Source organism: Balaenoptera physalus (genome assembly GCF_965194825.1).
Source record: "Balaenoptera physalus genome assembly, chromosome: 7".
Taxonomy (NCBI): domain Eukaryota; kingdom Metazoa; phylum Chordata; class Mammalia; order Artiodactyla; family Balaenopteridae; genus Balaenoptera; species Balaenoptera physalus.
The window spans coordinates 112441520-112460830 of NC_138886.1; the positions used below are offsets into that span (position 1 = coordinate 112441520).

The window sequence follows — 19311 nt, forward strand, 5'->3', positions numbered from 1 at the left end:
GTAAAACTGGATGATGGGGACATGGGGTTCTTTATCCAGTCACTTTACCGTTGTGCATGTTGGAAATTTTCTCTTTTCTTTAATTAAAAAAAAAAATTTCTTGAAAAATTGATTTCCAATGTTCTGTTAGTTTCAGGTGTACAGCAAAGTGATTCAGTTATATATAGAATCTTTTTTAGATTCTTTTCCATTGTAGGTTATTACAAGACATTGAGTAGAGTTCCCTGTGCTATACAGTAGGTCCTTGTTGGTTATCTATTTTATATACAGTAGTGTGTATATTTTAATCCCAAACTCCTAATTTATCCAAACTCCTTGATAACCATAAGTTTGTTTTCTACGTCTGTGAGTCTATTTGTGTTTTGTAAATAAGTTCATTTGTATAATTTCTTTAGATTCCACATACAAGTGATATCAGACAATATTTGTCTTTTTCTGTCTGACTTACTTTACTTAGCATGATAATCTCCAGGTCCACCCATGTTGCTGCAAATGGCATTATTTCCTTCTTTTTTATGGCTGAGTAATAGGAAATCTTAGATAATCAAAACTTAAAAGACAAATAATGATGATGATGATGATGAAAACTGTTAGTTTAAAAAGAAAACAGAGGGCCAGAGGCCCGTCTCCTCCTTGGCCATCATGGGACCTCCCGGGGGCCCAGGCTGCTAGATAAGCTGTCTCCAGCCCACCTCCACGGCTGATTCTTGTACCGTTTCTTTCTCCCAGAATTCCCTTCCTGCTGGTCTCTGTCGGCTTCAGTCCTGCAAACTCAGCACCCCTGCTGCCTACGGCGATAGCTGCTGTGTTAGTTTCCCCAGCAATCACTGTCTCTTCTTCGGGTAACAACACCCTTATGCTCCTTTGCATAAACCTCTTTAATCACTTCATGCGGCTCAAATAGTGTTGACCTCACCACCCACGTTCCCCCCAGAGTGGACCAGTGACGCAGGGGTGACCGGTGAGAATACCCCTGCTCTGGCCACACCCTCTGCCGGAATGGACGCGTTACCCAGGCAGGACTCGTTCACCAAAAAGCATCAGCGCCCAGACTTGGGCTGGAAATAGGAGAAAAGAGACACTTCCTCCTTATGGGGTCTCAAGGTCAGAAGACTGAAACGCCTGGAGTGGCTGGGCCTTTGCCTGACACTGAGAGAAGACCCCGCTTGGGAAAGAAGCCACCATAAGTCAGCAGAGACTCAGAGCCTGGCGACAGCGTCATAATCCCTGAGCAGAGCCACACTCCCTGCCGTCAAAGCAGTCCCTCCCCCACCCCCTGCGCTCCTCCTGCGCATTAATGAACCAGATACCCTTTTGCTGGGAAGTGGGGGAGAAAGAGAGAGGAGAGAGAAGGGGGTGGGGCGAGGGCGAGAGAGTGCATTCTCTTTAGGATCAAGAACGAGAGATGATACTGCTGTCATTACTTGTATTCAACAAGGAATTGGTGATCCTGTAAATTTTAATAAAGTGAGGCACAGAAATTTGTCTTTCTCTGACTTACTTCACTTGCCACACAACTTTTAGAACTATTTGTTCTAGTTCTGTGAAAAATACCATTGGTGTTTCCACAGGGATTGCCCCGAATCTGTAGATTGCTTCCATCCTTGATGCTGTTCTCCTTAAAGAAACCAGAGTTTTTCGTTTTGTTTCAGCATAAATCAGATCTCATCTATTCCCTGCCTAAAATCCTTCCAATAGTTTCCCACCGCACTTAGAATAAAATCCAAACTCTTTAACAAGGTTCAGGAGGCTCCCCTGCTCTGCTCCCTGCTGGCTCCTCTAACTGTCCCTCTGCCCCCCACCTGCCTCCAGACACGGTGGCCTTGATCTTCCTCAAACAGAACAGACAGGTGCCAGCCTCAGGGTATGAACACCGTAGATATCACCGCCTGGAACTCTCTTCCCCGTGACCTTCATATGGCTGCTGCCTCATCCTTCAGAACTCCACTCAAATGTCACCTCCCCAGGGGGGCCTTCCCTGATCATCTCTCTGCAAGTAGGAGGAGAAATAAATAGGATGATGGTGGGGGAACTGTAAATAGGGAGCATTTCACACATACTGTTCACCTTGTAATAACCTGTAGGCATACGTGCTCTCCCACCAGACTGTGAGTTCCTGATGGCAGGCACTGTGTTTCATACGTTCATCTTTGTTTCTCCAGAATCGAGTGCTCCATCCCTGTGAGCGGAAAGGGACTAAATACAGCCCCCGGCTAGTGGTCTCAGGGGAGCCAGTCCTGGGTTACCTGTCAGACCTACTGGGTCAGTTATTAAGCTACTGTCTCTCTGTCCCAAACTCTGCACTCTGCTCAATGACTGCTTCGTGATGCCAGGACTCCCTCACTCACCTGGTTTCCGGTTACGCTCTGCCCAGCAGGGTTAATAGACAGAGATCGAAGCCTGGAGGAGGAGAGGAGACTCACTCCTTCCCATCTGCTTCCTGTGGGCTTTTGTTTCTTGTGAGTATCACCCCAACCTCCCTTCTTCACCTATAACAGCAGCTGGATCCAGTTCGAAGTTTGTCAAACACAGCAGCAGCCTGATTGCACGCCCCTCCCCTCCCCTGTTGGAAACTCTGATACCAGATGGCTGATGCCCCTCATCACAGGGCTTGATGCCCCTCTCCGAGCTCGGAGATACCAGGGTCAGCTGAGCCGAGCCCCCTCCTCAGACATCTGAGTTTCAGCCTTATGGGCCCTCTTCCAAGTTTCTGAGTTTCAATAACTCAGTCTTGACCCTTTGTTCTACCAGCCCTGGGGGTGGTGACTGCTTCCTGCCTCTGTGATCCCTTAGGGTTCCCTCCTTGCCTTTTCTCTGATGGACCACTTTACCCCAGTCCACACTTCTTTGTATTAAATACTCTCTATCTGAATAACTGGTGTGATTTCTGCTTCTGAGTGGATCCCGAATGATACAGCAACCCAGGAAACTTTCATTGGTTTAAAAATATTTATTGAATTCCTGTCCTTCAGGGATTCTAACTAAAAATGATGGACAGAACTTGATTCTGTGACCAGTCATCGTACCTGTAATTCGTGACCTACGCGTGGTTTGTACTCTAAAATTATTTCCATCTACAAGACGGAATGTTTTGTTGTGCCCACGATGACTGATGGTCAGTGATGACTTATGATGAGGAAGGAAGGAAGGAAAGTGATAGAAAAGACACAGGGTAAAGGGGAAAGAACCACCAAAGTCTTTGATAGTGGCCTAAAACAAACCAACCTACCAAAAAGACTTTCAAAAAAAAGAAAAGGCAAAGGAAGATTGACCGTAAAAAGCCACTTCTCCCTCACGAATACAATTCATTTGTGAAGTTTTTTTTTTTTTAACATCTTTATTGGAGTATAATTGCTTTACAATGGTGTGTTAGTTTCTGCTTTATAACAAAGTGAATCAGTTATACATATACATATGTCCCCATATCTCTTCCCTCTTGCATCTCCCTCCCTCCCACCCTTCTAGGTGGTCACAAAGCCCCGAGCTGATCTCCCTGTGCTATGCGGCTGCTTCCCAGTAGCTATCTATTTTATGTTTGGTAGTGTATATTTGTGAAGTTTTTTACCTACTAATATTTCTTCCTAACCCATTGGTGGGCTGGGAGGCAGGGCTGGGTGTGAGCGAAGTTCCAGAGCTTCATAGGCCCGGGAGAAGACAGCACCGTGTGTGATGGACGCTGTGAGGATAGCTGGGGGGACATTCCAGGACAGTGACCCACTGTTTTTCAGACTTGCTTAGGTGGAGAACTCTCACCTGAATTTCAACATGTCAAATAGATTAGGGAGGGCCACAAAGGGGGCTTCTAGAGTACTGGCAATATTCTATGTCTATACCTGGTGATGGTTCCATGGGTGTTGGCTTTCATTTTATTTTTAAACTGTACATATATGTTTTTGTACTTTTCTGAATGTATGATATAGTTCACAATGTTTTAAAAGGGGGTGGGGAACTCTTTAGTTAAAGAGGCTTTCCTAAGCAGCCCCAAGGCCCGCCCTTAGAACTTGGAATTCCTTGGGAAATACTCTGAAAACGTTAGGACCAAACCAGTCAGTCAGAAAAGACCTGAAATCACAAACAGCATCTAAGAGGAGAGTGTGCCCGGGCAACTCAGAAGGTCTGAGACAGAAATTTCATAAACCAGTTCCGGCAGTGCCCAGGGGAGACATTCTCTGGGCTTGGCGGGGTGGGGGGTCTTGTAGACACCCCAGTTCCAACCAAGGGGTTGACTTGGGGGGACACTGCGAACAGCTTTTGTTTCCTCAAAACCTGGAAAGCTAAGAGGGAAAGGGCCAAAGGCCAGGCTGGGGGTAGAAACGCCCTAGGAACAAGGAAGTGAAACGGGACTGCCCATCAAAAGCGTGATTATTCCGTGGTGGTTCCAAGCTAAAGCAAGTGACCCAAAGCGATGTTAGTAACGCACTGAGCCGCATCTTGTTTGTAGCTCATCATCTTCCCATGTTGCAGAGGAGGGGTTCGGGTGGCTAGGGCAGGCTCCCCAAGGCCCCATTTCAGAACAAAAGTCCTCTTGTGTTTGGATGTGGGTATGCGGACACTAAAAAGACATCTAAACGCTCTAGGATCTGGGGAATCCTGTGTCTGGGGGTGGTCTGGCCACGTTGTCTCAGGACCCCAAGACATCATAGGACCTGGTGGGATGGGAGCAGGCCCAGTTGTGCTTTCTTAGCTCTGCTCAAGCTGAGCTGGACTCAGCAGAAGACCCCAGGCCCACAGCTAAGACTGGTTTGGACCAGAAAGCTGATTTCGGTTATTTATCATGAAGGACGCATAGTTCTAGAGACCTAGCATCTCTACCCTTTATCCAGAGAGTTGCAACCTTTCCCAGTGTTAGGGTACCCAAGAGACTGATCGGAAGTTGCCGGGTTACATTGGGATTGCCAGCACCTTGCTGAGCTTGGCTTTCTTGGACAAAATATAGGAATGACTTGCCTCTGTACCTCACAGCATTGTTGGAAGAACTGAAACAAAGAGCGTATGTAGTGGTATATCTGATCAATTTCCTCCCATCAGGCAGATGGTTTCACAAATGAGCAGCCAGCACGCATTTAAAGAAGGGAGACAACCATTCTCCATAGTTCAAAATGCACGTATCCTTTGACCCTGCACCTCCACTCCTAGGTCCTCCCTGCTCCCTCATACCACACACACACACACACACACACACACACACACTCACACAGTGATGTATGTTCAAGGATGTTTATTGCCGAGTATGCAGTATGTAACACCGAAAGATTGGAAGTTAACCTGAATTCCCATCAGTAGGAAACTAGTTAAATTATGATACAGCTCTACGATGGAAAAGTATGTGGCTCTTAAAAAGTAATAAGGCAGTTGTCTAGGTACTGATAAGAAATAATTTCCAAAAAAATATTCAAAAAGTTAAAATTTATAAAAAGCAAAGTGCAAAAGAACATGTACAATGTGCTGTCATTTTGTGAAAGCTATCAATATATTCATAGCTGTTTTTAAATGCTGCAGATCTCTTTGGAAGGAACCACGTAAGCCTGATAATAGGAGTTCCTCTGGAAAGGAGGGCTGGGGAAGTGGGTGACAGAGGTGGGGGGAGACCTACATTTCCCTGTATATTCTTTTGCACCTTTTGGATTTTGTGAATGTGTTAATCAATTATTTTTATTTTAAAATATGAAAAAGTAAAGATGTCACACTGCCTTTCCAAAGCAAGGAGTGTTTACATTTAATTGAGACTGGGGAGAACTTAGCAAATCATCAGCATTCATCAGAGCACAGCTCTCTAACCACCCCATTTTTGAACCACCCCCCCCCCAGTTCAGTCTGTCTCCCTTGGCCAGGGTGGCAGAATCTCTGAGCGATCCTTACATTCCTTTACTTTCTTCTCTTTTTCAAACTCTCTGACTCCTTCCCTTCTTCTTGCACTTGTCATGACATTATGCTTCATTTCAATATACTTTCATAACATGCTAAAGTTTCTAACTAGACCACTCATTTCATCCTGATTATCTAATAAATGATGTTGGCACCCCTTGCTGAGACCAGGGGAGGCTGGTTACACTCACCCAGTTCCTGTCTCTTCATGTGTGAGTGACTTCTGGGAAGGCTGTCTGTCTGCTTCATTAATCCCGCCCCCGTGGATTCCTGTAAGTTTCAGCGCCGAATGACCTTTTTGTCACCTGAGGGTTCTGTTCTCCTTCTGACCTCATCCTCAATCCCTTCTCCTCCTAGATTTTGGACCCATTTCCTTGTGAATCCTATGATTCCTTTTCTGCAGTTTTCAATTACTTAAATCTCTGATCCCCTCGGCTAAGTTCTCCCACCCTCTTCATTCTCCAGTGCCTGTTCACAAATCCTCGCAGATCACTCAGATTCCAGGTGGGAGATTATTAGAGAGGATCCCTAAGATCTGACCATTTCCATCAAGGCAATACTGGACCATAGGTCTACTTCCCCATACATCTTCTTCCCTTCATTCCACCCTCACAAGTCAGGGAACTACATGCTCTTTGATCACTTTTCCTAACAGACATCTTTCTAGGGAGAAAGTATTGTATAGTGAAAAGAGCCCAGATATGAGCCAGAGAAACACTGATTTAACTCTTTGCTCTGTTGTTTACCAGCTGTGTCTGAGGCAAGTTACATTTACCTCATTGAGCCCCAGGTTTCCGTTTGAAAAATAAGTATAAGAATCCTTACTTCATAGAGTAGTAATGAAGATTAAATGAAGTTTGTGTGTAAAGGGTATATTTTAGTGCCTTGACTCAGAGCCAATGCTTAGTAAATAAATAGTTCTCTCCCTCTGGATGTTCTCCAACCTCACTTTGCCAACTTCATTCCACAGAAATTATGCCACACACATTCTCACTAACATATGCATGAACATCCCCCATCAGGTTGTGTAAATCATATATATGTATATGAATTTATATGTATAAATACATATAAATCAATTTATACAAAGATATATACATATTCATATGACCCCAGAAAAAAATTTTTTAATAAGAAATAAAGTAGAGAGAGGAAAAACACATATAGAATAAGAAAGGAATGAGGAGATAATTGAGGAAATGATCCTCTCAGAAGGAGAAGGGGAGGGATGTGTGGCAAGAAGTAAATGGGGCTCTGATCAATAAGAAACTTACCTCCCTGATAGTTTGGTCAGTACAGGTTATTCATGATCTAATTTGTGAACATGACATGGAGGAGGAATGCAAGCTATCCACAAAAGAGAGAGGTTTGTGCTGATTTATGAACTACCAGGACATAACACTGACCCAAAGGAATTAAACATATCTGTTTATCACTTCAGGTCCCAGCAGGATCAAATCATCAGAGGGCAGGGCTATAACTGGAAAAAAGGATACAGAAAAAGGAAGGAATGTAAGGGGAGTAGAAAATGTGGTAGAGTTTCCTAAGTGGTCTCCCTCAACACCTTACCATATGATACAAATTGAAGTGATTTTGAGACTTCCCTGTCTGAAATCCACTGGGTGACTTCCACTTCTGGATATCACAGGATAACTGGTATAGTCTTTCCATTATAAACAACCATAAAACTAGAAAAAATATATGACACAACTGTTTTCAGATAGTGGATAACAGGAAATCTAAGACTATGGTTTCCGAGAGAAAGAAAACCCACAAGGTTAACACCATGATCACCCTGGAGTCAGTTTTGTAACGGAAGGCAGAGGGCTAAAGACTATTCTAAGCATAGCAGTTTTGCGGAGCTGAGGAGTCAGGGTTCAGAGTTTGCAGCAGCTAAAGCAACTGGAATCTGCAGAGCAGGGCATTGAATAAGAGAGACATGTGCATATAAGAGACCCTAAAATTGTGCTTGGGTCACCCATGAGTCCTTGGATGAGGACTGTACCTGCACAGATCAAGACTACAAAGAATTACCTGTGAGGCTGATAAGGGCTTAAGAATAGAACAGAAATAGAAGAGGTCAAAAAGTCTTAGAGGTATTAGAAATCCGTACCAGCCAGAGTGGAGAGATGTCATTAACACCTTGTTAACATCTTGGACATCAGGCTGAGATATAAGAAAATCTGTGTTTTAGGAGTAAGGACTACACCCTAGGGGAAGGCCTCTCATAGGTCCACCCTAAAAAAACTAAAGCCAAACTCTGAAAAATGTCTAAGAGACAGAGTTTGGAGGTTGAGTCCTGTGAAGTTAGAGGGCTTAGAAAATAACTTGGGATCTTTACAGACTTACCATAACAAAGCATAAAATCAAGTCAAGCCAAGTTTAAGGGTATCAACCAGTGATCAAACTGTTTGCTAGAACAAAAATCCACTCTCTCAACACTCTTCTAAGGAAAATAACAGATTCCATAGTCTCTAAAATATGTCATCAACAATTTAAAATTACTAGATGTGTCCCACCCCTGCAAAAAAAAAAAAAAAAAAAGCCCAGCAAAACCCAGAAAAATGTGACAATTGTCAAGAAAAAAATTAGGCAATAGAAACTGACTCAGAGGTTACCCAAACGTTAGCAGACCAAGACTAAAAATATGATAATAAATATGCTCAGATAACTAAAGGAAAATATGGTCACGATGAATGACAACATAGAGAATCTCAACAGAGAAGCGGAAGTTATAAAGAAAAGAACAAATGGAAATTTTAAAACTGAAAATTTCAATAACTGAAATAAAGTAGTCACTGGATGGAATTAACAGCACATTAGCTATGAAAAAAGAAAAAGTCAGTAAGCCTGATGACAGATCAATAGAAATTATCCAAACTAAAGAATAAAGAGAAAAAAAAATACGGCAGAAAAATGGTCAGAATCTCAGAGGCATATGGAAAAATATCAAATGGTCCAACATACATGAAATTGGAGAATCGGGGAAAAAATTGAGGATAAATACAAAGGAAACCATACCTATGCACTTACTAATAAAACTGTTAAAAAACAAAAATAAAGAGAAGAACTAGAAAACAATCTGAAAACAAAGGACACATTACATACTGAGAAACATTGATATGAAGTACCACTGACTTCTAATCAGAAGCAAAAGAAACCCAAAAAAGGGAATAAAATCTTTGAAGTTATAAAAGAAAACACTGTCAGCATAGAATTTTGTATTCGTTAAAAATGTCCTTCAAAAATGAAGGGAAAACAAAGATATTTTCAGAAAAATGAAAGCTTAAACAGCTCAGAGCTGGCATAGCTGCGTTATAAGAATTGCTAAAGGATATTCCTCATGCTAACAGGAAATATCAGATAGAAACTTGAATCTACAGAAAAAATGAAGAGCAGCAGAACTGGTAAATGAGTGAATAAATATTAAAATTTATGAGGTTTTTATCTTCTCTGGGTTTTCTTAAAAAACAGTTAAGGAAAATAATAAGATCGCAGGGCATTTATAATGTATGTGTTTGTAGTATATTAAGAAGACATTTAAAAATAGCATGTTGGACAATGGGAAGCATGTAAATAAAATCATGCTGTTGCAATGTTACTACATTAGTGAAATGGGATGCGTGGAGTAGAAGTGTCAGGTGTGAAGTGAAAAATAGGAAATGTGAAGTGGAAATTGTGAATTATAAAGTGTGAAAGGGTACAATATTGACTATGAATAGATTTTTATAGGTTAAATGGATATTATTAATCCTAGAGCAAGCACTAAAATATAATAGTACGATGAATAGCTCAGAAGCCAATAGAAAAAATAAAATGGAATACTAAAAATTATTTAATCAGCCATGAGAAGGCAGGAAAGGAACAACAAAAGAGTAGAAGAGAGAAAGAACAAACGGAAAAGAAATACAATATAGTAGACTTACACCCTACCATAACAATGATTACATGAAATGTTGAAAGACTAAACACTCTAATTAAAATTCAGGTTTTTTAAAAAGACCCAACTAGCTGCTGTCTGCATAAGAAGAACTTTATATTTTAAAAAATTAATTTAAAATAATAGGATGGCAAAAGACATACCAAGTCAATCAACAGTACACATAAGAAAGCTGGTATGGTTATATTAATAACAGACAAGGCAGACTTCAAGACATTACAAGAGAGAAAAAGGGATATGTCTGAATGATAGAAGAGATAATTCACCAGAAAGACATAACAGTGTTACATATCTGTAAACTTAAAAAAAGAGCTTCAAAAGTCATGAGGCAAAAATGACAGAAATAAAAAAAGAAATAGACAAACTCACAATCATAGTTGGGTATTTGAACACCCCTCTTTCAGTAACTGACAAAACAAGTAGCCAAAAAATCAGTGAGTGTATAGAAAATCTTAAGCAACTTGAACTAATGGGTAACTATAGAACATTATGCCAAATAAGAGCATAATAAACTTGTTTTCAAGAAAATACAGACCATCAAAATAGAACATAAGTTAAGTTTCAATACATTTAAATAGATTTGAATCTCATGTAATATGTAATATGTTCTCTGATTACAATGGAATTAAATTAGAAATCAGTGAAAATAAGATAGCTAGAAAATCCTCAAATACTTGAAAACTACCAAACAACACCTGGGTCAAAAAAGATATCATAAGGGATATTAGAAAATATGTAGAATGAATGATAGTAAAAATGCAACATATATAAATTTGTAGGATGCAGGTAAGCAGTTTTTAGAGGGAAATTTATAGCCTTAAATGTCTATATTAGATAAAAGAAAGGTTAACGTTAACCTTAAGAAGCTAGATATAGAAGAGCAAATTAAACCCAAAGCAAGTAGAAGGGGGGAAAATGTAAGAAAAAGAATCAATAAAACAGAAACCATACAAAAAATAGAGAAAGTTAACAAAGCCAAAAATAGTTATTTGAAAAATTAATAAAATTGATAAACCCCTAGAAAGATTAATAATGAACACAAGGGAAAACATAGATCCCAATATCATGAATAAAAAAGGCTATCACTATAGATCATACAGACATTAAAAGGACCACAAAGGAGGGAATTCCCTGGCAGTCCAGTGGTTGGCACTCGGCACTTTCACTGCCAGCCTGGGTTCTACCCCTGACTGGGGAACTGAGATCTCACAAGTCATGTGGCGCACAGCCAAAAAAAAAGAAAAGGACCACAAGGGAATATTAAGTACAATTTTATGCCAATGTACTTGATAGCTTAGATGAAATGGACATATTCCTTGAATAGCACAACTCATAAAAATTAACTCAAGAAGAAATAAAAAATCTTAATAGTCCTATATGTGTTACAGAAATTGAATTTTTAATTAAAGGAAAGTTCTCACAAAGAGAACACTAGTCTCTGGTGGTTTTACAGGTGAATCCTATAAAAATATTTAAGGACCATATAATATTTTTATGCAAACTCTTTCAGAATATAGAGAAGGAAGGAAATCTCAACTCATTTTATGAGACTAGTGTAATGAACTGAATAATTATGACCCTCCCAAATTCATATGTTGAAATGCTAACATCCTAGTTTGTAATGGTAAGAGGAGGTGGGGCCTTTGAAAGGTTGACTAGGTCATGAGGGAAGAGCCTTCATGAATGGGATTAGTGCCCTTATAAAGAGATCCCAGGGACATCCCTCACCCCTTCCACCATGTGAGAACACAGCCAAAAGAAGACTATCCAGGAACCAGAAGGTGGGCCTTCACCAGATACTGAATCTGCTGGTGCCTTGATCTTGGACTTCCTAGATTTCAGAACTGTGAGAAGCAAATTTCTGTTGTTTATTAGTCACGCAGTCTCTATTATTTTGTTTTAGCAACCTGAATGGACCAAGACAGCCAGCATAAATCTGATAACAAAACCGGACAAGAACATTAAAATAAAGAAAATTACACACAAATAACCTTCGTGAAATTCTTAACAAATACAATTAATAATACTAACAAATTCTTAACAAATAGAATGAACAATATTAACAAATAAAATCCAACAATAGATAAAAAAAGATAATGTACCATGACCAAGCGGGATTTATCCCAGGAATGCAAAATTGTTTTAACATTTGAAAACCAATCCATGTAATTTACCACATTAACAGAACAAAGGAGGAAAATTATATAACCATTTCAGTAGATGCAGAAAAATAATTTGACAATATTCAACATCCTTTCATGATTTAAAAAAGTAACTCCCAGCAAATTATAAATAGAAAGGAATTTCTTCAATTCAATAAAGGGCATTTATAAGAAAAACCTACAGCTAATTGTATATTTAATGTGAAAGATTAAATGCTTTCTCTAAAATCAGGACCGAAGCAAAGATCTCATCTCTCACCCTCTATTCAACATTTTACTGGACATCCTCCCTAGTGAAGTAAGGCAAATAAAGAAATAAATATTGGAAACAAAAATGCAAAGTTGTCTTTATGCATAAACAGCATGGCTGTTTATGCAGAAAATCCTAAGGAATCACAAGGAAACAGTTATTATTAATAAGTGAATTTATCAATGTCAAAATACATAAGGCCAATATACAAAAAGCCATTGCATTTCGGTATACTAGGAGCAAAGTAATTGGAAAAATAATTTTTATGCCCAGAGATAAACCCACGTACATATGGTCACCTTATTTTTGATAAAGGAGGCAAGAACATACAATGGAGAAAAGACATCCTTTTCAATAAGTGGTGCTGGGAAAACTGGACAGCTACATGTAAAAGAATGAAATTAGAACATTCTCTAACACCACACACCAAAATAAACTCCAAATGGATTAAAGACCTAAATGTAAGACCAAACACTATAAAACTCTTAGAGGAAAACTTAGGAAGAACACTCTGTGACATAAATCACAGCAAGATCTTTCTTGACCCACCTCCTAGAGAAATGGAAATAAAAACAAAAATAAACAAATGGAACTTAATTAAACTTAAAAGTTTTTGCACAACAGAGGAAACCATAAACAAGAAAAAAAGGCAACCCTCAGAATGGGAGAAACAACAGACAAAGGATTAATCTCCAAAATATACAAACAGCTCATGCAGATCAATATCAAAAAAACATAGAACCCAATCCCAAAATGGCAGAAGACCTAAATAGATATTTCACCAAGGAAGACATACAGATGGCCAAGAGGCACATGAAAAGCTGCTCAACATCACTAATTATTAAAGAAATGCAACTCAAAACTACAATGAGGTATCACCTCATGCCAGTCAGAATGGCCATTATCAAAAAATCTAGAAATAATAAATGCTGGAAAGGGTGTGGTGAAAAGTGAACCCTCCTGCACTCTTTGTGGGAATGTAAATCGATACAACCACTATGGAAAACAGTATGCAGGTTCCTTAAAAAACTAAAAATAGAACTACCGTATGACCCAGCAATCCCACTACTGGGCATATACCCTGAGAAAACCATAATTCAAAAAGAGACATGTACCACAATGTTCATTGCAGCACTATTTACAATAGCTAGGACATGGAACCAACCTAAGTGTCCATCGACAGATGAATGGATAAAGAAGATGTGGCACACATATACAATGGAATATTACTCAGCCATAAAAAGAAATGAAATTGAGTTATTTGTAGTGAGGTGGATGGAGCTAGAACCTGTCATACAGAGTGAAGTAAGTCAGAAAGAGAAAAACAAATACCATATACTAACACATATATATGGAATCTAAAAAAAAAAAAAAAAAAATGGTTCTGACGAACGTAGGAGCAGGACAGGAATAAAGACGCAGACGTAGAGAATGGACTTGAGGACATGGGGAGGGGGAAGGGTAAGCTGGGACGAAGTGAGAGAGTGGCATGGACATATATACACTACCAAATGTAAAATAGATAGCTAGTGGGAAGCAGCAGCATAGCACAGGGAGATCAGCTCGGTGCTTTGCGATGACCTAGAGGGGTGGGATAGGGAGGGTGGGAGGGAGGCTCAAGAGGGAGGGGACATGGGGACATATGTATGCACATGGCTGATTCACTTTGTTTACAGCAGAAACTAACACAGTATTGTGAAGCAATTATACTCAAATAAAGATGTATTAAAAAAATTAAAAAATAAAATTAATAGCAGAATTAAAAATAATAAAAAATATCCAGTAATAGTATAAAAACATAGAATACATAGGAAGAAAGGTATAAAAGATGTGCATGACCTCTATGCTGAAAAACTACAAAACATTGCTGAGAGAAATTTTATAGAATCTTTACAAATGGAAATATATATTATTTTCATGTATAAGAAGACAATATTATTAAGATGTCCATTCTCCTTATATTTATCTGTAGATTCTATACATTCCCAACACAATTCCAGAGGACTGTTTTGGTAGAAATTGATAAACTGATGACAAGAATGTGTGTTCAAATGCAAAGGACCTAAAAAGCCAACAGAATTTTGAATAAGAGTGAAGTTGGAGGGCTTATATTACTTGATTTCAAGACTTACTCTAGGGACTTCCCCTGGTGGTGCAGTGGTTAAGAATCCACCTGCCAAAGCAGGGGACCTGGGTTCGAGCCCTGGTCGGGGAAGATCCCACATGCCGCTGAGCACCTAAGCCCTTGCACCACAACTACTGAGCCTGCGCTCTAGAGCCTGCGAGCCACAACCACTGAGCCCACGTGCCACAACTACTGAAGCCCATGCGCTAGAGCCCGTGCTCCGCAACAAGAGAAGCCACCGTGATTAGAAGCCCGTGCACCGCCAACGAAGAGTAGCCCTGCTCACTGTAACTAGAGAAAGCCCGCGTGCAGCAATGAAGACCCAATGCAGCCAAAAATAAATAAATACATAAAATTTTTTTAAGTTAAAAAAATAGAAATAAAAATAAATTATACCTCAATACAGTTGACTAAAAAAAGAAATCCACCCATACATAGCTCCTCATTGCTAACAGGTGTCACCGTAGTGAAATTTCCCAGCTCTCCTCCCAAGAGCTAGTCTCTGCGTCTCTCAAGTTCCATGCCTTTGTATAACCTCTATTAGGCCCCTCATCACATGCTATTATACATCTGCCATTACTTCCAGATCCCGAGCTGCTTGAGGTCTGGGGCTGGCCTGACCAAACATCCAGGTGTTCAGTACTAAAACTGGGAGAATCCCAGGCAAACCAGGGCTATCGGTCACCTTACCTGGGCCCCTGGGTTTAGTATCATACCAGGTGCAGGGTGTATGCTCAGAAAATGTTTGCTGAACACCTAGAATATATGGGCTGGGGGGTTCTCAAGGTTCTTCTACTTGGGGCCCTCATGCAAACTCAGGCCTAGGGAGGTGAAGCCAGAGGCTGTGGGATACGGGCCCAGATGCCAAGCTCCCTTGTGTCCTGCCCGTGGCCCTGGCCTCTCTGCCACGCTGCGGGGTGCTCTGGACGACAGATAAACAAGCCCTATTCAAGTTCTATGGAGCAGCAAGAGTCTCCCAGGGCCCCGTCTCCAGGAAGCTCCCCTCCCCTCTCTGGTGAAGTCATCCGACCTCAAGTAGCCTGCGGTTTCCTTTCTCCCCACATCTCCCAAACCCGCCCTGGGTCCCAGCGCTGCCTGGGATGAGTGCTGACCTTTCAGGGAGCAGTTTGCTCAGAAAGTGCCTTTATGTAAACAAAAACAGCCTTCGGGTCTTCCAGAGGCAGCCTTGTTTTCTCCCTCAAGTCCCAGGGAGAAAAATAACCAGTGGGAGGGAGTAGAGGAGGAGTGACCCTGCCTCCCCAGCCCTTGGCCTCTGTCCTCCCAGGCCCGTCCCTCAGGGCCTCCTTTGTCAGAACTCGGTTCTCAGGGGGGAAGGGGATGGCGGGGGTGGGGGGGGGTGCCGGGGATTGAAACAATGCCACCATGTCTGGCAGTGGGAGCTGGACGCTTGACCTGATTAGGTTCAGGGAGGCTGTGGAGAGGGAGAGAGCAAAGGCAGGCTCGAAAAACTGTTTTCCATCACCACCCGACGGCCTTTTGTTCCCTGTGTCTCTGCCGAGGCCGCTTCTTAGGTGGAAGAGGCTTTCTCGTCCCATTTCCACAGGGTCACACTGGTCTCTGTCCTCTCAGCCTGCACGAACGCTTTGCCCTGCCGTCCTCCCGTCCCACCAACAGGCTCCCAAACACAAAGTGTTTTTCTCACTGCCTCTCCCCCTCGTTGGGCACTGCCAGGGCCGGGGCCAGGCCCAAGAGTCCAGCTGGCACCCACATGAAAGCCCTTCCTGTTCAGAACCCACACGGAACCCAAAGCTGCCCACACCCACAGCCCTGGCCCAGGGTCCCCGCGTGCAGGGCCACGGAAACTTGGCCATGACGCTCCAGGGAAGAAACAGCCCCAAGCCATCCAGGAGAGGAGCCTCCCGGGGGCACCTGCATCCGTGGGGCACCTGGGCCTGGCAGAGGATGCTGAGGACATGGAAGGAGTGCTGGGGCAGCACTTTCCCTCTGTTAGTGCAGGTGGAGGGAACACAGGAGCCCTGCTGTTTCCAATGCATTGGCAGAAACCGTGAAAGCTGAGAAGGCGGGGTGGGCCCAAGGGGATGTGAGGAGGTGTGTGGCCACGCCCGGAATCCGGGTCTGATTCTCGGGATGGTGGCAAAAGGCAACGGGCTGGGGCTTTCTTGAGAGAAAAAAAATCTGGTCCCTTGACCTGGGCGTGCTACCAGCTGGCAGGGGCAGGCCTCTTCCTGCGATGCAGGTGCATCCCGGGGACACTGAGCCCCAGACGGGAGGCCAAGGGGCTGTGATTTGCTCAAGGCCGAGCTTCAACTGCAGACCCAGGACTCCTGACTTCTAAAGAATCTCCTAGTAGATTTGGAAGGGTCCATTCTTAGAGCGAAATCTCGGAGAACGTACATCACAATGTCAAAGATGTGATTATGGGGGGACTTTAACTTTTTGTTGTTGTTTTTTGTTTGGTTTCAGCTCACCTGTACTTTCTAATTTTTTTTTTCTTTTTACAACAAGCAAGATTACTCTTGTAAAACACTTAAAGGAAAAAATTTTTATGAAATGACACACTACCCATCAGGTGTTTAGATAAATGAGGGGCTGCCTCTCATCATGGATAAATAAAGGTTAGATGTTATTAGCTTAACGTGAAAAGGAGATGAGAAGAGGAAGCAGAGGAAAGGAAAAAGGAAAAAGAGGAACATGCAGAATGAGGAAAGAATAGAAGCAAAAAGAAAAGGAGTGAACGAAGGAAGGGAGGAAGGGAAAACGTGTGGACATGAGGGGTTCATGTTCACCTTGCAGATTCCCGGGGCTCAGTGCTGGCCTCTCAAAGAGGAAGGCATTAGGGGAGCAGAATAAATATTAGCCGGAGCCCCCTTCACTTTCCAGGTCAATAGTAAAGACCCTAGGCTGAGCTGGGCTAGAGGGAAGCTTCCTGAACTAGCTGTGCCTAGAGCTGCAGAGATAGCTCATCAGAGCCTTTCAGAACTCCTGCATAGGCTTTGTTTCCCATCTCTGGTTTCTGGGTCTCTCTCTCTCTCTCTCTCTCTCACACACACACACACACAAAGACACCTGGCCAACTCCCCTCAGAAGCACCATGCCTGCTTTGAAATGAGTGTTCTTGTCTCTCCCCTGAGGGAGGACGTGCTGGAGATGGGAGAGGGGTGTCTTTGCTGCCAGCACCCCACAGGGTAATCAAGCCTTCTTTGGTGACATCATGTTTTTGGAGTGGATGTTTGCTTCAAAAGCTGCAAAATAATCTGAACTTTCAGCCCAGACTGGTCCCCAGAGGGCAATGTCCTCTGAATTGGGCCAAAATGAAACTCATTCCTCTGCTCGTTAAGGGAGCAGTTTGTGAGGGCGCCACTGTATCCCCCATGAAAATCCTCACAGTCTGAGTTTCTCCAGGTACCGGGGCCAGAGAAAATGAGCGTTGAGGGGGATGAGGAGGGGAGGGGGAATGGGGGTGGGTCTAAGAAGCCTGGAACTGAATCGGAGGTCCCCACCTGCCTCCCTCTGGGGCTGCTGTCTTTTATCACAGGCACTTGGCTGGCAGGGACCTCTGCAGGACCTTGGTAGACCCAGGCAGGAGATGCTGGAGATCAGTGCCAACGGTAAACCACCCCAGGGGGCCCTGGAAATTTAATCCCCAGGGGCGCCAAGGCTGACATCTCTGAGTCAGAGGCCTGGGACTAGGAAAGCAAGTGCACTTGAAAGACGAGGTGCCCATCATCCAATAGGCTTCGAAGCCAGAGGGACCTCTGTGCAGATCCCTGCTGGATGATCTTGAATAATTCGTTTGGCCTCTCCCACCTCACTTTCTGCATCTGAACATGGGAATCCAATCATTTATTCAACAAGTATTTATTGAGTATCTACTACATGTCAGGCACTGTGCTAGGCACTGGGGAAGCAATAGTCATCAAACTATGGTCCCTGCTCAGGAGGAGGAGCTGGTAGCTTAATGAAGACAAGTGGCATTACCCTAGGGATGTATAGAGGAGCAGCTACTAGTCTTGGGGCCAGGAAAACCTATCCAGAGGAAATGACATCTAAGCTGAGACTGGCAGGGTAAGTAGGAGTTCTTGAAAAGAAAAAGGAAAGCAAAAAAGCAACATGGGCATGGGCTTGGCATTAAGCGGGAGCACGGCTTAGCAGAGGAACAGAAGTAATTCAGTATGGCTGGAGAGGGCGTGTGCAGTGGGAAGAAGATCTAGGAGGGAGAGGTTGAAGAGAGCAGTGGAGGCTGAGTATTCATGCTCAAGCTGAGATTTTATCCTAAGTCTGCACTTTAATGGAGGGGAGTGAGATGATCAGCTTTGTGTGGCCACGGCATGCAGAATTGATTGAAGGAGAGAAATACACAAGAGCTTAAGGAGACTGTGAGATGAAGGATGTTGGCATGAACCAGGCACGAGACAACAGGGGTCTGACTGTGGAGGTGAAGTGAAGGCAGAGAAGGGGAGAGCAGGTGAGTGTGAGAGGTGATGAGAGGAAGAAGCAGTGGAACTTGGAGATTGAATGGATCTCGCAGGAGAAGAGGAGGCTTCGATGCTGGGAGGAGTGGTAACGATTTTAGCACCAAGGAGGAGAAATGTGCGAGTTGAGAATGGTATCTATGAGAAAAGAGCCAATCCATGCTGTAGACCCTGAAGAGGCTCAGAATGTGAAGGCACCAGGAAGGGAGGAGGGTAGGGTGAGGCATGGGAGGAAAATGAGGACATAAGTAGGAAACCTATCTACCTTCAGAATACTAGCAGCCAGATTCTTACTCCTTAGGCAGGAGGCAGGGTTTATTCTTAGGAGAAAGAGAACAGAAGAGGTTATGGACTTGGGGCCTCCAGGCACCAAATAGTGCGGGTGAGATTCAGGGCTAAAAAGGAAGTATCAGGACTTCTCCTGAGCAAATGTATCTTAAGATTATGACATAAAATTATTTTCAGTCTACGTTTCTGTACCCAGTTAATCGATCAGCCAAGTGTGAGAGCAGAAG

At 42.7% G+C, this 19311-nt stretch overlaps 1 protein-coding gene across 1 annotated transcript in view; it reads right to left on the reverse strand.

The window, feature by feature from the left end:
• Positions 1-434: 434 nt before the first annotated feature.
• CCDC25 (coiled-coil domain containing 25) overlaps positions 435-19311 on the reverse strand; it is an 82680-nt gene continuing 63803 nt past the window's right edge. Inside the window, exon 9 of the mRNA XM_082469036.1 lies at positions 435-535. Within this exon, the coding sequence (XP_082325162.1) occupies positions 450-535 (86 nt within the window). The 3' untranslated portion in view covers positions 435-449. The remainder of the gene's footprint in view (positions 536-19311) is intronic.